This window comes from Nanorana parkeri, unplaced genomic scaffold, assembly GCF_000935625.1.
Source record: "Nanorana parkeri isolate BGI_ZX_2015 unplaced genomic scaffold, ASM93562v1 scaffold240, whole genome shotgun sequence".
NCBI lineage: Eukaryota > Metazoa > Chordata > Amphibia > Anura > Dicroglossidae > Nanorana > Nanorana parkeri.
In genome coordinates, this window is record NW_017306508.1 from 1230802 (window position 1) to 1251761 (window position 20960).

At 43.3% G+C, this 20960-nt stretch overlaps 1 protein-coding gene across 1 annotated transcript in view; it reads left to right on the top strand.

Moving 5' to 3' along the window:
- Positions 1-1804: 1804 nt before the first annotated feature.
- LOC108787053 (calpain-8-like) overlaps positions 1805-20960 on the top strand; it is a 35151-nt gene continuing 15995 nt past the window's right edge. The window contains exons 1-12 of the mRNA XM_018556497.1: positions 1805-2041; positions 2659-2728; positions 4729-4844; positions 8024-8157; positions 9812-9977; positions 10299-10382; positions 10477-10562; positions 10953-11027; positions 12328-12497; positions 14855-15030; positions 17200-17217; positions 18487-18692. Coding sequence (XP_018411999.1) covers positions 1805-2041; positions 2659-2728; positions 4729-4844; positions 8024-8157; positions 9812-9977; positions 10299-10382; positions 10477-10562; positions 10953-11027; positions 12328-12497; positions 14855-15030; positions 17200-17217; positions 18487-18692 — 1538 coding nt within the window. The remainder of the gene's footprint in view (positions 2042-2658; positions 2729-4728; positions 4845-8023; positions 8158-9811; positions 9978-10298; positions 10383-10476; positions 10563-10952; positions 11028-12327; positions 12498-14854; positions 15031-17199; positions 17218-18486; positions 18693-20960) is intronic.

The following is a 20960-nucleotide window of genomic DNA, read 5'->3' on the forward strand; positions in this document are numbered from 1 at the left end:
CTGTATAGCACCACAACTCACCACCAATTGTACGTTACCGGGGGTTGCAGTATTGCACCACACATTAATGCATAGGTGTCAAGCTGAACTTATCCACTGAGCTTTACAGTAATTAAATATACATAATAAACCATAAAGTGTAAATTCATGATAGAATGCAACATTATATATACAATACTTACATTGTGATTTACATACACCGGAATAAAAAAGAATGACCTTATTCCAAAAATGATGTTAAACTTTAACAATACATCAGTCTGCTACTGCTAAATCAGCAGACACCTGAGAATAGGTTGTTAAAGATGAAGCTTATTCTGCTTATATTTTGCTTTTCCCAGTTCCTCCCTTAACCATTTTTTCAGAAGAAAGAAAGAAAGAAAGAAAGAGAAAGAAAGAAAAAGAGTGAGAGAAAAGAGAGAAAGAAAAAAGAAAGAAAGAAAAAAGAAAGTGTAGCGCTCACCCCCGAAGGAGCCGCTGAAATGATCGGGTCTTCCATAGCCTGTCTAGGGGATTATTAAAAAAACACATGGCTGCCCCAATAGCACTTACCACTTCCAGTGGTTACCGACAGATTGAAGTCCAGACAATACCTCCAAGATGATTCTCTTTATTGCTGTAACTCCAGGGAGAGAGGGAAGAGGGTCAGGCACATCCAGCATGAAAGGTAGACTCCTTGTATTTGAATCAGAGCAAAGTAACTGCTGCCACCACAGACTTGGACCTTTAAGCCATACAGGCAATCTGTGTGGAGAACTTCTGGCAAGCAGTACTGTCAAGGGTCTTGTTCAGGTTCAACTCAGACATGAGTGGCTGACCACTGGGCCTCCAGGCTCAGGCCCCAGTGTCCAGGCCTAGGCCCCAGCTCAGGCCTAGTCCATTCTATCTCTTCAGCAGCAGGCATCCTCCCCAGGCCAGGAGGGCCCTGGAGAGGGGAAGAGGAAGAGAGCGTTGCATCAGCCACACTCCACATTTATATCCTCTCCCAGCATGCATCACTGTTACTGTCCTGCAGTGATTGGCTGGAAGACATAAATGCCCAAAGCAATCCTCATTGGCTGTTCTGCCCTGTGTGGTAACACACCCACCCACAGGCAGACACAGCTTCACAGATTGTTCTGTCACAGTTGAACTGAACATAGACTATATATATGATCTAGCACTCCTTTTTAGCAAGGTGCTACAAAAGAAAGAAAAAAGAAAGAAAGAAAAAAGAAAGAAAAAGAGTGAGAGAGAAAGAAAGAAACAAACAACAGTTGCAGGTATAAAACTGTCACACCATGCCTTCATGTCCCACTATAACTGCACATTTTTGACTGGGTGTCACAGGAACAGGAATTGAAGCAAAAACTTCCTAATTAGGTCGCAGACAGAAATAAAAATCAGACAAAAACTCTTCTCCTCTCTATGCAAAAAAAATAAATAGCTGACATTAAATTTCTTTTTTTATTTATTATAATTTTTCTATTTGTTTTTAGTTTTGTTTTATTACTTTCATTTTTATGTAATTTTTTACCTTGACTGAAATGTTCCTAAAATGACCTCTGTTCCTACATAATGTCTATAATGACAACTTCGCCTGTGTTTTCATAGACCTAAGCACACTTGTAACTTTATTTACATAGATAACATTTTCCATTACCCTCCCCACCCTCACTGAGAAACCCCCCCCCCTTTTTTAGTCCGCCCTCTCTCCTCCCCTCTGCCCTCGGGGTATTCACACCTAGTTTACTCTCTATATATAAATTGTATCTTCCTTTGCAGTTCTTCCCCCCTCCACATCAGAGTACTGAGCAACCGCACTATGGCAAGCATTGCTGCTCAGCTGGCCAGGGATAGGTGCTCAGCTCTAGGCATTGGCACCAATAAGAACCCAGTGAAATACTTAAACCAGGACTACGAGGAGCTGCGGGCGCAATGCCTGGCATCTGGCAAGTTATTTGAAGATCTGACTTTTCCACCTGCGCAGTCTTCTCTGGGTGTCAATGATCTGGGACCAAATTCAGAAAAAGTACAAGGGCTCGTCTGGAAAAGACCTGCGGTAAGTGAGACCTTAATAGCTTACCTGCAACGTATGTGTTCCCGAAGCTGGCCATACATGTGGCAATTTGAGAGGGTGGTTGAACTTCAATTGCAATTTTTGTTGAAATTGCAATACAATTGCGATCTTAAAACGGTGGTTTTATTCAATCACAAGCATGTTATCAAAATTGCCCTGACCAAATGTGATGGCAAAATCCGATTACTACTTTGGGGTTCCATTTCAGTTTGATTTTCCAATAAACTGTGTTCAAGCTGTCAACTTATTGCGCAGTTCCAGCTTGAAATTTTTCCAAAATCTAGAGGGCGATTGGACTTGAGAGGTAGGTTTCTTAGGGGTCTATTATAAACAATTTGCAGGCCCTTATCTGTATAGGTGTTCTGGGTTAGTGGATCAAAGCACTAAGTCCGGAGAATAAGCATGACAGCTAGGGAACAAATATTTGCAATATAAGCAGCCATAAGCAGCAACCTCCATGATCCTCTAAGGAAAGGTCTCTATTAAACTGACAGTGCCCACCCAGGACTGATAGTCCAGCGCTGGGCAGAGTCAACCTTTTATATGTATCATGCTTGAGCACCATCTTGTAACATCTACATTTTATGTTTCTCCCTTAGGAAATAAAGGAAAATCCTCAATTTATAAACGAGGGTGCAAATCGAGCTGATGTACGACAAGGATCTTTAGGTGAGCAGCATTGGTTCCAGCATAATAGTATTCTATAGTAGTGATGGGCTCGATGTTCGAGCCGAGTGTTAATTCGACCCTAACATCGGCAGTTCGTGTGTTCGGCGAACACACGAACTGTCAGGGCGTTTGGCGGCCAGCGCTCCGCCAGGCACTGTGCCTTGTGAGCTCTGATTGGCTAAAGCCTTGCATCGGACCACAGGTTTTTGTTTTTTTTTCAAATAAAGGACTTTTTAAAAAGTCTCGCCTCTTTTTACAATTTTATTCAACCCTTTAGTGAATGAGTAGGGGTACAAGTACCCTTTACTCATTCACAAGGGGCAGGTGCCCCTTTATTAAAGGGGTACCTTGATGTGAATAAGCCCCCTTGCCCGCAGACCCCCACAACCAAAACCCCAGGGCTAGTGAGGAAGAGGCCCTGGAAAAGCACCGGGCATGTGGCCTGGTATCGCAGGGAGGGGGTGGGGGCGCTCGCTTGTCCTCCCCCTTTCCTGCCCTGCCAGGCCTGTGCTCGGATCAAGGGTCTAGTATGGAATTTTAAGGGGGACCCCACGTCTTTTTTCCCCCCATTTTTGGGGGTGGGGTTCCTCCTTCCTGCCAGACCTTAAGGGCCTGGTAAGACTTTAAGGGGGAACCCCACACACTTTTTTTTGTTACATGGGGTCCCTCCTAAAATTCCTACCAGACCTTAAGGGTTTGGGAGGGGGACCAGCACGCTTTTTTTTTCCTTTTTAAATGTAATTTTTTTCTTTACAAATCTCAGTTTTGCTGGAGCAGGTTCTATACATCATACAGATTTGCCATTTTACAGGCAGTTTAGGGGACCCCTCAAGCACGATATTGAAAGGAATTTTTCATTTTTATTGTTTCACTTTAAACAAATGTTAAAATCACTGCCGTCATGTCCCCCAGGGCAGTATCTGAATCCCCATACCCTCTTTAAGGCCAATAAATTGCATATAAGCCTTCAAAATGGGCACATTTGAATTTTAAAGTTCTACTCCCATAGACTTGCGTTGAGTTCGAATTCGAACTTTTCCCCTGTTCGAAAGCTAGAATTCAAACCGAACAGGGGGTTGATTCAGCCCATCACTATTCTGTAGTCCTTAGAGTTAGTATAGATGAGCAGATCTGTCACCATGTTGAGATACGTCCATCCGCACCAAAAACACTCACTACAGAGAGCTGCCGCATTCTTCCACCCAACTCCCTAATGAGCGGATGTGGTGCGAGTGTGATGAAAGGTCTCATCTCGTCACTCCGTGGAAGGTAATCGGTGGCACAGAAACGTCCCAGCATTGTCAGACAACCTCTTGGAAGCTCTGTGCATGTCCCTATCAAATGATACTCCCTTTGCCATTGGGTTGTATGATTTGTGATAAAGGCAAATGTCCATCGGAAATTGCATTTGAAGCGTGCCTAAACCCAAGAACAGAAATGTATATATTGTATCTCACCAGTCCTTAGATGTGGTGGCTGCATGAATTTTCATTTTTCAGGCTTTTTTTCCCCATTTTTGTTCACTCAGTCATCCTGCCAGGACCATACTTCCAGTCCCTGGGTACCTACGCTCACCCACTCCACTGTAAGCATGAAGGGAGCCATGGTTGTCACTCCAAACAAGTCTTCATCTCCTCATCTCCATTACATGGAGGATGAGTAGTTTATAAAATAATTGTTTTTGCTTTCAGTTGAACTGAACGTGGCATTTCTGGAAAGATCAATAGATGATTTCTGTACTTTCTGAAAATGTTCTAAAAGAAAACGAATGCAGCCGCCATATCTAAAGACTAGTAAGCTGCAACATGTTACATTTTTGTTCTTGGGTTTAGAATTACTTTAAAGTAGACCTAGTATCAGATATTTTGTCAATGTTAAGTACATGCGTGTTGATTCATGTGTCAGGTATTTATTACCTCTCATAGAGATCACAATACTCCCCCTGACAATGTCTTCATCTAACAGTTGTTACCGTTATAATCTTTTGTTGTTTTACACAGGTGACTGCTGGTTCCTTTGCTCCATCGCATCTCTCACCCTCAATGAAGAGTGTTTGAATCGTGTGGTTCCAGTAGATCAAAGCTTCAACAACTATGCAGGTATCTTCCATTTCAAGGTAACTCAAGTCTCATTTTCATCTCCTTTGGAAGTCCCATTGATGCCAAACATCCTTTGAGTATGTTTGCGAAGTTTAAAACAAACCCTCTCTGTCAAGACTAAGTTCAGTGGGGGGCAGTAGCCCCTATATTAATTTTGGTTGCCCCTATCTGCCTGACATCATATGTCCGGGTCTCAGCTGCCATGAAACCCAGACACAGCATTCAAAACCCGGACTGTCCGGGTGAATCCTGTACAGTCTTTATCTGAAGACTAGTTACATAAATAGTTAAATATAACAGCCCCATGCATGAGTATAGTCAGCTGCTTGATGGGGAATAGGCAGTAGGAAATTGGAGCTAAGCCAGGAGTGGTGCTATATCTGTATCAATCCCGGGAACTCAGGCTAGGTTCACACCAGATGCAGTGCATTCCAGCCAGATTCTGGCCAGAATGCATGACATCGTATTGCGGCCAGCTCACTTTTCCAGCTCACTTTTTTGTGGGGCAGGAGGGGGCGTGGCGGGCCATTGAAGTGAATGGCACCATAGCCACGCCCTCCGGCCGATCAAATGCACCGGACCAGACCGCAGGCATGATGTGCCCTGCGATCCTGTGCATCCTGTGGATTGCCTGCCCCTCAAAAAAGTGAGCCGGCCGGAACGCTCTGCATCTGGTGTGAACCTAGACTAATGCTTTTACTGCTGATACTGTTGACTTTGTAACTACAGAGTTAGTAATTTTGTAAAATGTATCTAAACCCCAAAAACAAAAAATGTATATACTAGGGATGCTCTGATACCGATACTAGAATAGCAATAGAGCCGGCTTCCCGGGCAATCAGTAAGCTGGGTGGCATGTCATTACCCGCCGCCCAGCTTCCTGATTGCCCGTTAAGCCAGCTCCATGCCAGCGGAAGCATCGGTATCGGTACTCGGTATTGGCGAGTACCGAAAGCAAAATATTGATACTCGGTACCGAAAGACTGGTATCGGTGCATTCCCAGTATATATAGTATTGCAGCTTACCGATCCTTAGCTATGGCGCCTGTGTTATTTTACTCTTTTTTCCCTTTATTTCCACCTAGTAATCTTTTGATAACGTATCCACCCAAAGACAGGAAGTGTGTTAACTCACTGCATTGTATCTATGGAGGCAGCCCTGGTTGTCACCCAGGCTGGACCTAGCCTGGACACAGCCAGACTCACCCAGGCTGGACACGTCTTCCTCTCCATCTTCTCTTGATTATTCTCGGAGAATGACAGCTGACTGTATGGACAGAACCAAGATGCAGCATAAATCATAGAGCAGGACCGTAGTCTAGATAGGCTGAAGGTCAGGGCAGGTGGCTGGCAAACAAAGTCAGGGACCAGCCAAAGGTCACTGGGCAGGCACCAGGCAAAGGCAAAATCCAGACACAGGCCAAGTTGTAATGGCGAACAGATCCTGCATTATGTCCTCTATTGTGACCTATGTAACTGTAGCATTTTTGATGCGCTCATTGTGATTTATGGCACTGATGTCACTGGTGTCGTGGCTGTCAGGCATAGACACAGTAAAAGGACGGGCCGAGACAGGCAGGTGGAATTGTTTAGTGCAATGTACGGGAGAGGCATGTAACATGATAGGAATGCAAAATAATGTCAGTGAAAGGTGAGAGAGAATTCAGCTGTGACAAGATTTGAAAACAGGGAGGCCGAAGAACAGGCTATAGGGAGTTACACATATTGTCATTATTCCAAACCTTCTGCCCTCTGCAGTTTGGCTTGTATCAAAGGGTCCCTGCATCTTCCTCCTCATTTCCATAACATAAGGGGTCTGTGAAGGTTCTCATTCCTCCAGGTCATGGTATATCTGTAAAAAAAAGGCAACCAACACCAACGCATGTGGTATGAATGGACCCTGATGCAACGCACAACATAACACACGGCAAAGATGTCTGTGAAGGTTCTCATTCATCCAGGTCATGGTATATCTGTAAAAAATAAGTCAAGGCAACTGTATTTTTTCTGAAGACGTTTCACTGGACATCCGACCAGCTTTCTCAATTCAGAATGACTTGTACAAAAACATTTCTGGGAATAAATATGGTGAATGTTGTTCCAATCCACATAATCTGTTAGTCACAACCATGTGTTGATTGCATTTGCATCATTGGAGTCTAGGAGGTTTTATTAACCCGTCAAGAGAGAGGTGTTAAAACAGCATTGTATGTGTTTTCTGTAGTTTTCTGCAGGCTCCAACCACTACAGGCTGTCTGCAGAAAACTACAGGAGGGGGCGGAGACAAGACCATTCACTCTGCACAAGGAGAGAAAGCAGCAGTGACTGGTCTTTATTACAGGAAGTGGTAAAGTGTCACACTGGATTACTGCACACAGATCTGGAAGAAATACACAAAGCTCACCGAGATTCCAGGAAGAACACACATTTATAGAATATTTGCTTTTACCAGATTTCATCTTTAAGATTGTGCAGATCTGGCATCACTGCTTCGGAGTTCAATGCAACAAAGGCAGAGCTGTCAGCTCCAAGAGAAAGTTCAGTGCTCATTGGATTTCTTGCAGGTCAAGAGGAGATTTTTTCTTACTTGCAGCATTTATAAAGATATATAGACAAGCAATTTAGGGTATTTAATCTTAGCAGACAGCCTGATAGCACAAAGGAGAGTTTCACAATAAAAGTGGGGCATGGGCAGGGCTGGATTTCCCACAAGGCCAACCAAGGCCTGGCCTTGGGGCAGCAGGGAGTAGAGGGGCAGCAGGGGTGTGGAACTGATATCTCCCGATGCCCAGACGGGTAGTTGTTTTCTACATTTAGCCCTGCTTTGGGCAAACAGAGCTAAATGTACAGCAGGGAAGCCACCGCTTGTCTTGTACAAGTGATCTCGGCGACATTGTATGCAGCCTGCAGGTCTCCCATTCTCCATGGTGGGGGTTACATAGGGGGGCACGTTGAGGAACCTGGCCTTGGCGCAACAGAGAGAGTGAATCTGGCAGTGGGGATGGGAAAAAACTTGGATGCCAGATCGGTCTATATTTCTAAGGGATGATATGAAGAGATGGTTTATCATGAGCTGCAAATATCAAAGTCAATGAAAGTACCCATGCATGTCCTGAGTGGAGGTAATCTCAGAACTTGTTTCATAATTCAGCTATAATCATGACTCATTGATCTCTATACTAACCTAATTCCCCAGTTCTGGCAGTACGGGCAGTGGGTGGATGTTGTGGTGGACGATCGGCTGCCAACTAAGAAAGGGAAGTTGCTGTTCGTAAAGTCAACAGCAGCCTGTGAGTTTTGGAGCGCCCTCCTGGAGAAAGCCTACGCCAAGTAAGTGCAATGTGACTCCCCACAGACACAGGGATTTGTCAAAAGATTCTGCCAGGAGACATAACTTTTACATTGACCAAAAACGTGATTGAGATAGTTAAAGGAAAATATTGAGTTGTTTTGTAAATATTTTCTCTTTCTTTCTTTCAAAATAAATACATTAAATAAATAAATAAAATATTTACTTATTGTGATGTTGGGGAGCTCACAGAGCACTCGCACAGAGGGTTTTGAACAAAACAAAAGCTTTTATTTTCCTCTTGCAGGGCAGCCAAAAACGGTAAACACAAAATACACGCTTATCTTCAGCGAATTCAAAGTAACAGTCCAAATCTTCGGCACAAATAAAAAAACATAAATGTGTCTCACCGACTTGTTGAAAAAAAGTCCCAAACCTGGGTGAATCCCTTCCCATGAAAATAAGTTCTGACAGTACAGCACAGCACAGCACAGCAATACAGCAGGTCTCTCTCACAGCCACAGCTGATCACTTCCTCCTCAACTCCCCACACTCCTCTCCGGGAATTGCAGACCTTTAAACTCCTTCCTGGGGCAGGAAGGTTAACCCTGTGGCGGCCCTTATAGGGACCACAACCCAAACAGTGGTGATATATAGCTCCCATCCAGGATCCAGCCTTGCCGTTCTCTACATTATGATACAAAACTATCTATAGACATAACTTCTGCATTGACCATAAATGTGACAATTCTCTCTCCCTCTCTCTCTCTCTCTTTTTCTTTCTTTTTTTTTCTTCCTTTCTTTATTATGGTCAAAGTTAAAATTAAAGGAGAACTTTGGGGTTAGTGCTTTTCCCCATAGTTCTCCTAAGGGTAACGGAGGACACAAACTAGCGCCCTCCCCTCACCCAAAGCTCAGTAAAATGTGCTCGCTCACTTCCCGATCTATGGAGCCGACGTGTGACAGTATCATTGTCACACGTCGGCTCGAACTATGAGGCTTGAGTATTTTCGCTCACCTCATAGTTCTTCTTTAAATACATTAAAAAATGTAATTAAATATTGATAATACTGCAAGTATTAAGCTGAACTTTATCTTTATGTATCTTTATATTTAAATCTTTTTATTTATTTTTTGTTCTTTCTTTTTTTCTTTATTATGGTCACAGTTAAAAATAAATACATTTAAAAATAAAATATTTAAAATACTGAAGGTATAATTAAAGCTGAACTTTCTCTTTATATATCTTTATATTTATAAAGATATACAAGTCACAAATGAATGCAGCTCTGTAATCATTAACACACCATTAAATCTACTTTTTAAATACAAGCAGCGTAAGTAACAACATTTTACCTGGTATCAGCCTCTTGCAATCCCCTGTACAGCAGATCTTAGACTGGGAGAGGAAGAAGCAGTACAAGGAGCCAATCGGTTCTACTGCAGTGCAAGTAACAGGCTGATTGGAGGAGAAATATACTCTATGCCGGGCATGATGGTTTACATATGTGTATTTTAATTGTTTTATAAGCAGTACAGCTAGAGTTGCACTATAAACAAGATGTAAATACGTATATGATTACTATAGTAATTTCCACAGGGAAAAATCTCACACAAAAGTCTGTTCTTTGCTGTTTTAAGGTTTCAGTAATGGAATAATTATAGACACCATTTACCTCTTGTATTATCACACAGGCTGAATGGGTCCTATGAGGCTCTAAAAGGCGGCTTACCATTGGAAGCTCTAGAGGACTTCACTGGCGGTGTTGGTGAATTATATTACTTTGAGAATCTGCCGAACAACTTGTTCCAGATCATTCGTAACGCCTTGAAAACAAAGTCCCTGGTCACCTGCAGCACAGTGAGTCCCATTTCCTCTTCTCTAAAAATAATTCTATATTTAGAATAGATATCTCCTGGCATAGACGGGTCTGTATGTTTTAGTTAACTGTGTACAGTTGCTACCAACAAATATGTAGACAGTACAAAGCGTTGTTTGAAACTGAGAATCATGGAAGTCTCATGTATGACATTTTTGAATTGTAAATATTTTACACATATCATTCAAATAATCAAATATCAGAAAATTCATCTGTACAGTGAAAAATATTAACATAAAATGGATGGAAACACTGCAGGTTCCCCTAAGCCTAATAATGAAGCTGCTTTTCCTTGGTAACAGAAATCGGACTCTGGGTCAGGTGAGATAGTTGTGAAGACAAATGTTGTGAAGAATCACGCGTATTCCCTGACCGGGGCAGAAGAGGTAACGGATTAGCAGCTGTTGTCTTCAATTATTGGGAGATGTGGTTGAGAGGATATAATATCCCAGTTTATGTGCTGTGGTTTGTTTGTTCCAGGTCAGCTATCGTGGAGACAAAGTGCAGATTGTCCGAGTGAGGAATCCATGGGGTTTTAAAGAATGGAATGGCGCCTGGAGTGATACGTATGTTCTATCAAAGTTGGTGTGGGCAGCCACCTAGTTGATTTGGTCAATCCACCCAGTTGATAATGACCACCCAGTTGATGTAGTCAGCCCATCCAGTTGGTTTGGTCCGTAAACCCAACTGATTTGGTTTGTCCACCCACTTAATGTGGTCAATCCACCTGGCTGGTAAATGTCATTTACCAAATATTGGCATGTAGTCATATAAGGTCAATGACATCACTGCATATGCTCCATTGCTTTCATCATGCTGCTGTTTTATTTGAGCTTTTAATTGTTTTGGGTTTTTTTTTGACTGGAGTCCTGCTTAACATAAATTCAGCCAGTACCTATATTCTGCGTTTAATTAAGTTTCGTAAATTCGATTTTTGTTATCCTTATATCCTACAGTGCTCCGGAATGGAATGAAATTGATCCAGAAGTTAAAACTCGGCTGAATCTGCAGTGTGATGATGGAGAGACTTGGTGAGTTCAGGGAAATTTACATAATGCTTCTTCAATAAGTTCTCCTGCTTTGATCACATTCAGGGCCAAGCCCAGACAGAAGAGATTGGCAGCTCGTGTCCTGCTCTGCATTCATTCATGAAGAAAAGCTACAATTGTATCTTTCATTCAAGAATTAGTGTTGTGCAAGGATATATTAAAAAGAAATGAAATAACATTTTAGCTCCTTATTAAAAGGAGAAATATGAGGTGAGCGTTTTACACTCATCCTCAATTCGAGCCGAGGTGTGACAATGAAACTGTCACAGGTCGGCTCTAGAGATCGGAAAGTGATAACACATAACGTGGCTCCCTCACTTCCCGATCATCACCCTGCACAGAGCCATGACTGTCAGTCACAGCTCCCCGCAGGGATTCCCCCACTCCCCGCTCTGATCCTCCAGTGCTGACTGGAGGAACAGATGGGGAAGGGGGCGGGCGCAGCTGGCTCTGCCTCTAGATAGGCAGAGCCAGCTGTCACTCACGCAGCTGAGTGCATCTCGACAGCATTGTTGGGATCCGTCCCGACTGCGGCGCTCTCAGTATATAGTGAGCTATATACTGAGCTTTGGGTCACAGGAAGATATTAGTATATGTCCTCCCGTGACCCTTAAGAGAACTATGGGATAAAAAGGTTACTGCATAGTTCTCTTTTAACCCTTAGTGGATCCTAATTAGTTTTATTATCTCCTTCATTCCCTTTTTTTTCTTGGTATTGTTTTTTGGCTCTTTATTTTGTAATCGTTTGCATGTAAACCGTTTCAATTTGCATTTGTTCGCGTTTCGTGCCAAATTAAAAAAAAATGCTTTGTGCCAGAAACATGATTCTATTGTCTTTATAGAAGTGACAAATCATAAAATAAAATTTGTAGCTAACCCTAATTATTTTAACGACTTTATTCCCTTCTCTTATGTAGCTTACAGGGATGGGGGTGCACTTTGGCATCCATGCCGTGGATGCCAGAGGACCTTGTCCAAGCACCTCATCATATTCCACATATGTACATATATATGCTTCTTTATGTGGCTCTGTGTGATAAAGTCCAAGCATATGAATGTTGTGTAAAAGCTTGCTGTCACACACACATACACACACCTATACAATCTCTGTACAAGCCTTAAAACAGATCTAAACCCAATCAATTAAATCACATATAAATTTGATTTTCAGCTATTTTAAATCTGCTGTGTAAAAGAAAAGCTGATATATAGAATAAATATATATACGTATTTATGTATTCTGTATACAGTCTGTCAGTGTCGGATTTCTCGTGTTTTGCAGGATGCCTTTGTCTTCCTTCTTGGTTGAATTCTATCGGGTAGAAATCTGCCACCTCAACCTGGACATTGCATGCCGTAGTGAAAAACATAAGTGGTGTCTAACTGGATTTAATGGGAAGTGGACATCAGGAGTGACCGCAGGAGGATGCAAAGGCAACTGTAAGAATCTCAGTTTCCTTGCACAACCTTTTCCTTCTCAACCACACAATATTTTGACATGCAAAGCAGTTTCACGCATTCAGTTCCTCTTTAACCCTCAGGCCGAGGAGAGAAAACCACTCGATTCTCCAACCTACACTGTTTAGTGTGTCTCCCCTGCCGGCTATCCCGCTGCTGCTTAAATACCTTAATGGTGGCAGTCACTATTTGCTGACAAGTCTCTACAAGGCTCCTTTCAATTTCCATTGAAGTTTGTTGAGCCGGATGGGGTTGACAGCTGCACCCACAGTTCGAAATCTGTCCAATTCAAAGGAATTGGACACAATTTGAGCCATGTATGGCCAGTAATAATCACTTTTCTGTTACAGATCCAACTTGTAAGTCAATTATGGAGACTGCACATGCTCTGTAACCTACATCCAGCATTTTTGTTTAGTTTTGGATAGAGTGTCTGTATTCCTTTCTGTAGCCCCATGGGGGAGATTTTTTCTCCCGTCCTATTGCCATGATGTCCATACAATAATGGGGATTGAGGTTGTTACTAAAACAGGAAAGAATGGACAGAAGTAAAAACATTGTCAGAAATTGTAATCCTTCCCCTCTCCACTAACAATGTGCTTTTGTTTTTTTCTTGTGTCTACGTTGGAGAGATTTCCCATCATTCTGTTCTGAGAGAATCTCCCCAATAGAAACACAAAAATATGTATAAGAGGTTAGGTTACAGAGTCCAATATTACAAGATAAGTATATAAAATGATTTACTTTATTAATATATACAGTATCTATATATAGATATATATCTATATCTATATATAGAGATATATATAGAGAGATATATATAATATAAAAGCACACAATTTACCAAAAAAGACTCACAATTTTAATGAATACATTGAAGACATGTATACTACAAGATCATTAATTGTTTAAGCCAGATAATTGGTTGGATAAATGATTCATCATGTCCAGTAACAAGGTTAACAGTGAGTTTGATTGTACACACTAACATTGCCAATAAAACCTGACAGAGGCTCCGACCCTTCCACACTCTATCCAAAATTAAAGCCCTAAAGCTTACAGCAAAATCAAAAGTCTTGGCTTATGTTGAGCTCAATAACATATTGTTTACACAGCTCAATAGCTGTAACGATCAGACCCCACAGGTCTGTTGGGGTAGAGGATCACAGCTGCAGAAGTATGATGCAGGGGTGTAATACTACGCCACAGTAATTTATACAGTCTTAACGGTAGAAGTGAATCAGCAATACTGGAGCTAGAGTTAAGCTGAGGTTTTTATTCAAGGGAGCAGTCCTTGATTGGTGGGGTGAAGGAAATGCAACAGTCAAGCTTGGAAGCAAGTTATGACTATACACAGTCCTATAGTTATGCAGGCATATGTGAAACAAAAGTCTTTGGAATAACTACTTGCTGTTTCTGTGGAGAGGAATGACAGGAGTAACGTTGGTGCCCTCCGGTGGTTAATTAGGGGAACTGCAGTCCGGCTGATATGTCTTTGCTGAAGCTGAGGATAGAGGTTGTGGAAGGAGACTGAACTCCAACAGAGGAGGGAGGTCGAGTACTGCTGGGATGGCGGTTTTGGTGGGGCTCTGACCGGCCCAAAACAGCAGAGGTTCGGTGGGTTTAGACGGGGAACTTGCCTGGCGTCTTCACACTTGCTCGAACGCCAGACAAGTGTAACCGTCGGCCTTAACAAGGGAATGGGGGAGGAGTTTTGTGACGTCGCGGCTGACGTCAAGAAGTTCCGACGGCGATGCTGGCCGCGCTGGAACGAGGATCAGGTGAGGGAGTGATTGAGTCCGTTACAATAGCTCAAGCTCAAAATATTGAATGGAAAAAAAAGGCAAAGAAAGCTGACCAGGACCAAAACCAAAATGCACAGTATGGGACTGAATATGAATAGGATCTAAAGATTACATTAAAATCAAAAGTCTTGGTTGGAGTTGAGCTAAATAAAAAATATTGTTTACAGAGCTCAATAGCTTAAGTGCAAAATCTTGAATGGAAAAAAAGTAAAAGGAAACTGACCAAAACCTTTACTTTCCTTTAACGCTGTAAATAAAAAAGACAGACATCTGTATTTCCAATGATGCTCTTCATTTTTCTACTCTTCCTCCTGTAAGTCCGCCTAAGTAACACCCTACCCTTCATCTTTCCAAGCAAGCACTCTCTTGACAGTCTGATTTTAGCCTTCATCTGGTGTGTGGCTACTCATAATGAAACAAGATTTCAAGTACATACTGTAGCTGAATTAGAAGAGAATTCCATGAAATGTACAGTAATTTGTATTCTTTTCTATATTTTATATCACTATTCTGATTATTCTCTCATGACTTATTTTTCTCCATCAGTGACATTTTGGACCAATCCGCAGTACCGGATCACCCTGGAGGACCCTGATGAGGGTAAAAATGGAGACAATGGGAAACCATGCTGTACAGTGCTGGTCAGCCTGATGCAGAAAGAGCGTCGGAGAAAGAAACCCCAAGGAGGAGACTTGTTGAGAATTGGCTACTATATATACAAGGTCAGCATTTGGTGTCATTCTGGGCTGTCAGCCTGGCTGGAACTTCTCTAAAGTGACTTTATAGAGAAATTATAAAAATTTAGGACCAATTATAGGTGTTAGCAGATCTTTTATGTTTACTATACGTACAATTTTTATTTTACCATTGAAAATGTACTGGGTCATTCACAAAGCTGCCGAAGGCAGCCGATTGAATATCCCACCTGAGCGGCATTCGACTCAGCTATTCTGCTCGGTACCTCCGTGGTACCGAGCAGAATAGAAAAACAATTAAAAAAGTTGGGGGGAAAAAAGTTGAAAAAAGGTTTAAAAATGTAACTAAATAATACATTTAAAAAAAGAAAGATTTTTTTTCAAAAAGAAAAAAATTAAATAAACACCCCCCATCCCCCAAAAAAACCAATTGGGCGAAGCTAGCAGCTAGCTCCACCCAACTGTTTCCGGGAGTTTTCTAGCAGGTCCCGGCCAATGAATAACAACGGGGGCGGAGCTGGCCATGACATCAGTTGCCATTGTTTAATGACAGTTCAGCGTCCCCAGGACACCTGGGGACACTGATCTGTCATTGCAACTGGGCGTTGCGTCCCGCTTCAGCTGTCACTTTGGCTCAGTCGAGCCGAAGCATATGCCTTAGGCTCGGCTGAGCCGCTTAGCTGCCTTCGGGAGCTCTACGGGCTATAGTGAATAGCCCGTACAGCAGCCCTTCGGTTTGACTGAACTGAAGGGCTCCGGCGGCCGAAGCTAGCAGAAGGATCAGCCGGAGCTATGGCTGATCCTTCGGCTAGATGTGCGAATAACCCCCTTAGTGCATGACACCGGATTTCCAGAGCATGTTGGGTTATCTAAAAGAGGGCAGCAGCAGTTATCTCCTTTCAGACTAAGTCACTGTGCTGCCCACCACTGGGAACATGTGGGGATGTTTATGGGTTATTCTGATGGTCCCTGAAATTCTGTTTCCTGAGTGAACAATGATCCTTGTTATTGTACTACTTAAAACAATGTCATTGTTGTATCTATTTCAGGTCCCTAAACAGGTATGGAAATCCATTTGTTTTCTCTTCTGGGGTATACCTTCCAACAACGGGGCACACCATTCAGCGCAAAGTATACAGGCAAAGGACACACCCCCTGCCACGCTCCCACTTACGTGGACCGGGAAAGGATTAATGCAAAAACAATAATTGGTGGAACCCACAAGTGATTTTCCTTCATACTGGCAATCATTTAGACATTGGATGATGGCAGAGGAAGAAAGAGGGACAAAGAGATTCCAAAAAAGGGACAGTCCCCCCAAATGACAATCTTTGGTGTACCCTATACTCCTAAATACTCAGATCAGCCAGTATCATTCTTTCTGAGTTTCCTGACTCATTTTTATTTATATTTGGTTTCTCATACCTGTATTATGGCGGGTTAGTGATGAGCACTGTCCTTGCAGCACTGGAATTCTGGCTTCATGTTCCCCATTATCCCTGTGTGCGTTGTAGCCACCACTCCAAGCTACAATCTCAATACAAATTAGTAAACTGAACATGAGATTGTAGTCCATCACGGGAGTGAGCTTGGAGTGGTGACTACTTTACAACACACACAGGGACCATGGGGAACAAAAGTAGCCCCCCTCCAGAAGGAAGGACAGTGTCAGCACCAATTCAGAGATGATTTGAGGATCTACAGCCGAGTGATACACAAATAAGATACATTTCTGTTAATCAGGGCCATCTTTAAGGCAGGGCAAAAGGGGCAGCTGCCCTGGGCCCTGTCATTGCTGTGGGGCCCTGTACCCCATAAACTAGTGCTAATGCTGCATCTGCACCGGCCGCCTCTTCAGCATCGGGGAGGGGGCTGGCACAGCTGGCTCTGGATCTACAGAGGCAGAGCCAGCTATCAATCAGGTAGGTGGGTGGATCCTGACAATATTGTTGCGATCCTTCCGAGCTACAGCGTGGCTCTGTGCTGTCAGCATATAGCAGGCAATATTGCATGGCGGGGGCGGGGTGTGGCAGGGGGCCCAAGAAAATGCTTGCCCAGGGTCCAATCAATATTAAAGACGGCCCTGATGTTAATAAAGGTACTTGAATGCATTTTTAAGATATTAACTCCTGAGTTTAGTGTCACTTTAAACCTTCTTTACTCAAACCTTAAATGGTGGCCGTATGTTCTCATCAGGTACCTAAGATTAAACAAGTTGTTACCGGATTTATAGTCACCATTGATCAATTTGTAGATAGCGATCATGTCCCTTCTTAAGCACCTCTTCTGCGGGGTTATTAAGTTTAATTTACTTAAAGCACAACTTGGTCTGATAGGCTTAACAAGCAGCCCATTGGTCAATTAAAGGAGCTCACGCAGCAGGCTGACTACGCTGCTGCTAATTGTGAGGTAGTGACTTAGCATCTTCAACAGGAAGTGCTGTTACTGGCAGGATCTCCTGGTAAGAAACTTTGTATTTGATTCACAAGGAATGATATGCATAAGAAAACTTTATACAGTGAAGCATGATGCCAAAGATGCTGAAACAGATTTTTAGTACAGTTGTTCCTTAATACACATTGGGAAGATTACCTGCATTCATTTTAAAGTGCCACCAAAGCCGAAACCTTCTTTATAGTTTTGGATAGAGTGGAGAGAGATTAGAACTAGGGATGCACTGATACCGGTTTTTCATGTATAGAGTATGAGTACTCGCTGATACCGAATACCAATAGCAGTCCTATTAAGGAAGCCAGGCGGCATGTAAAGACTCGTCACCAGGTGACGAGGAAGCATTGAGCTGGCTTTCTGGCCAATCAGGAAGTTAGGCGCAGTGTAATGACACGTTTCCCGGCTTCCCGATTGGTTGAGAAGTTGGCCAATCAGTGAGCCGGGCAACGCGTCATTGCATGGCGCCCGGGCTTCCTGATTGCCCGAGAAGCCGGCTCCTTGCTCCCTCGTCACCAGGTGACCAGGGAGCACGAAGCCGGCCTTCTGGCCAATCAGAATGACAAGTGACGAGGGAGCATGGAGACGGCTTCCCGGCCAATGAGGAAGCCGGGCAGCGTGTAATGACTTGCTGCCCGGCTTCCTATTACCGGAAGCTCAAGTATCGGGCCAGGCATCGGAGCATTTGGGCGAGTACGAGTACTCGCCCAAATACTCGGCATCAGCACGATACCGATACTAGTATGTGCATCCCTAATTAGAACGCATGTCATGTTTTTATTGCGGTCTGCCCTCTCTATTTGTCCTGGGGACCATTATCACTGAAAGTGAAAGAAAATCCCAGATTTGAGGTTGTCACCAAAACAGGAATAGAAGGGAAATCTTATGTAATTCCAGGATGACATAAACCAACAGGGATCTTAGCCATTCCCTACTCTATGCAAGGCTCTCCTTTATGAGGCACCACAGGTAGAAACACTCTGGCTAAGGTGACAGGTACTCTTTAAACCTAATTCACATCCATATTGTCTCCAGTGTCTGGTAGATCCGCAGCTGGGGAACGATTTCTTCAAAAAAAATAAAGACGCAGCCCGTTTGGATGTTTACAAAGATCACCGCGAGGTGTCCAACCGGTTCCTTCTTCCCACTGGAAACTATGTGATCGTCCCAACCACCTTTAGACCCTCTGAAGAAGCCGACTTCTTCCTCCGTGTCATCTCAGAGAAGAACGCCAAGGCACTGTAAGTAGAGAGAGCAAAATATTATCACAGTGAAGAAGTATTTCCACTTTTGCAGTGAGATTTGAGAAAACCCCTCTATACGTTTGTTATGGGTTCCCATTCACAAAGCATAGCGGAAAATCATTTTGTACAAATATATATTCTTACCTTTTAGATGTTTTGTTGCAGCAGGCGACATGGCTTATTCCAAATTGTTCTCAGCACCTTCTCAGCACCTTCACAGTGATCTGACCCCATAGAAAGACTTAGGACTGACATTTGAGGATTTTGTTTCTCTCATTAACTTCATTAACATACAATAGAGAAGCTCCTCACAGCCCCTCCTAACATTACAAAGAAGGAGAAGCAAGTAAAAAATGTTAACCCTTAAGAAGCCACGTAAGAGCTGTTTAAACTGCAAGTAGCATTTTTTAGGTTTCTCTTAGCTTCTGCTATGTGAATGGGAACACAAATATAAAGTAGGCGGTATCTAAATTCAGCTGCGAAAGGGGAATGCACGTTAAAGTTAACCTGTGCTTTGGTAATTCAGAACTAAGAACAGGTTTGCTTTCACCCCTCCCCCCCCCATTCCCAACAGCATATACTCACTTTTAGTTAGCGCCCATGCCACTCTGCACCAGGAGCCGAAGACAAAAACCTTCTACTTCTGGGTATGGAGGAGCATGTGAGTGGGCAGTCACCACAACCAGATCAGGGTCATCAGGGTCTGTCTTCATCTCAAGGAATTAATAGCACAAAAACCGCACAGATGATAAAGGTATATCTCACCCGATATGTATCATTCGGGTTGTTGCTGTGAGGACTATTATTGCTTCAGAAGGCTTAGTGTATGTGAAGGACTTGGGGTAGATAATAGTAACTTTCAGTCCCTTGTGTACAATTCATGTTGTATCTTGTAGACATGTGTGATTCGTTACGTTCCCAATCAAAATTCTTCAAAATCGAACTTTCCGAAATTCGGAAATTCAGACACATCCGGATTTCCCGAATCCCATGCATCCGAATGTGTCCGAATCCGAATGTCGGTTTCCGAATTTTGGATCCCGTCCGAATTTCGTTCAAAAATTAAACTGAATGGGACATGTGACTTTTCTGGCCAATCAGAGGTGTTTTTCGGTTTAATGCATCCGAATAGTTCTGAAAACAAATTTTCATTATGGCAACATGGGAGCCATATTCACTATATACATGTAACACTAAAGCTGAGGCTCCCAGAGCCGAATGGCATTCAGGATCCGAATTTCCGAATGGCATTCTGGAGCTCCCTAATGCCATTCAGGTCTGGGAGCCTCAGCTTTAGTAATATATGTATATGGCTCCCAAAACCGAATGGCTTTAGGGAGCTCCAGAATGCCATTCGGAAATTCGGAACCTGAACGCCATTCGGGTCTGGGAGTCATATACATACACTATATTACCAAAAGTATTGGGACGCCCCTCCAAATCATTGGATTCTGGTGTTCCGTGAAATTTCCTTGCCACTAAATATTCCACGGTCACCTGTTAGTGGTATTATAACAAAGTGGAAGCAACTGGGAACAACAGCAACTCAGCCACAAAGTGGTAGGCCACGTAAAATGACAGAGCGGGGTCAGCACATGCTGAAGCGCGCAGAAGTCGCCAACTGTCTGCAGAGTCAATAGCTACAGACCTCCAAACTTCATGTGGCCTTCAGATTGGCACAACAACAGTGTGTAGAGAGCTTCATGGAATGTGTTTCCATTGTCGAGCAGCTGCATCCAAGCCTTACATCACCAAGTGCAATACAAAGCGTCGGATGCCGTGGTGTAAAGCACGCCGCCACTGGACTCTAGAGAAGTGGAGACGTGTTCTCTGGAGTGACGAATCACGCTTCTTTGTCTGACAATCTGATGGACGTGTCTGGGTTGGCGGTTGCCAGGACAACGGTACTTGCCTGACTGCATTGTGCCAAGTGTAAAGTTTGGTGGAGGGGGGATTATCGTGTGGGGGTGTTCTTCAGGGGTTGGGCTTGGCTGCTTAGATCCAGTGAAAGGAACTCTTAAGGCATCAGCATACCAAGACATTTTGGACAATTTCATGCTCCCAACTTTCTGGGAACAGTTTGGGGATGGCCCCTTCCTGTTCCAATATGACTGCCCACCAGTGCACAAAGCAAGGTCCATAAAGACATGGATGAGTGAGTTTGGGGTGGAGGAACTTGACTGGCCGGCACAGAGTCCTGACCTCACCCCGATAGAACACCTTTGGGATGAATTAGAGCGGAGACTGCAAGCCCGGCCTTCTCGT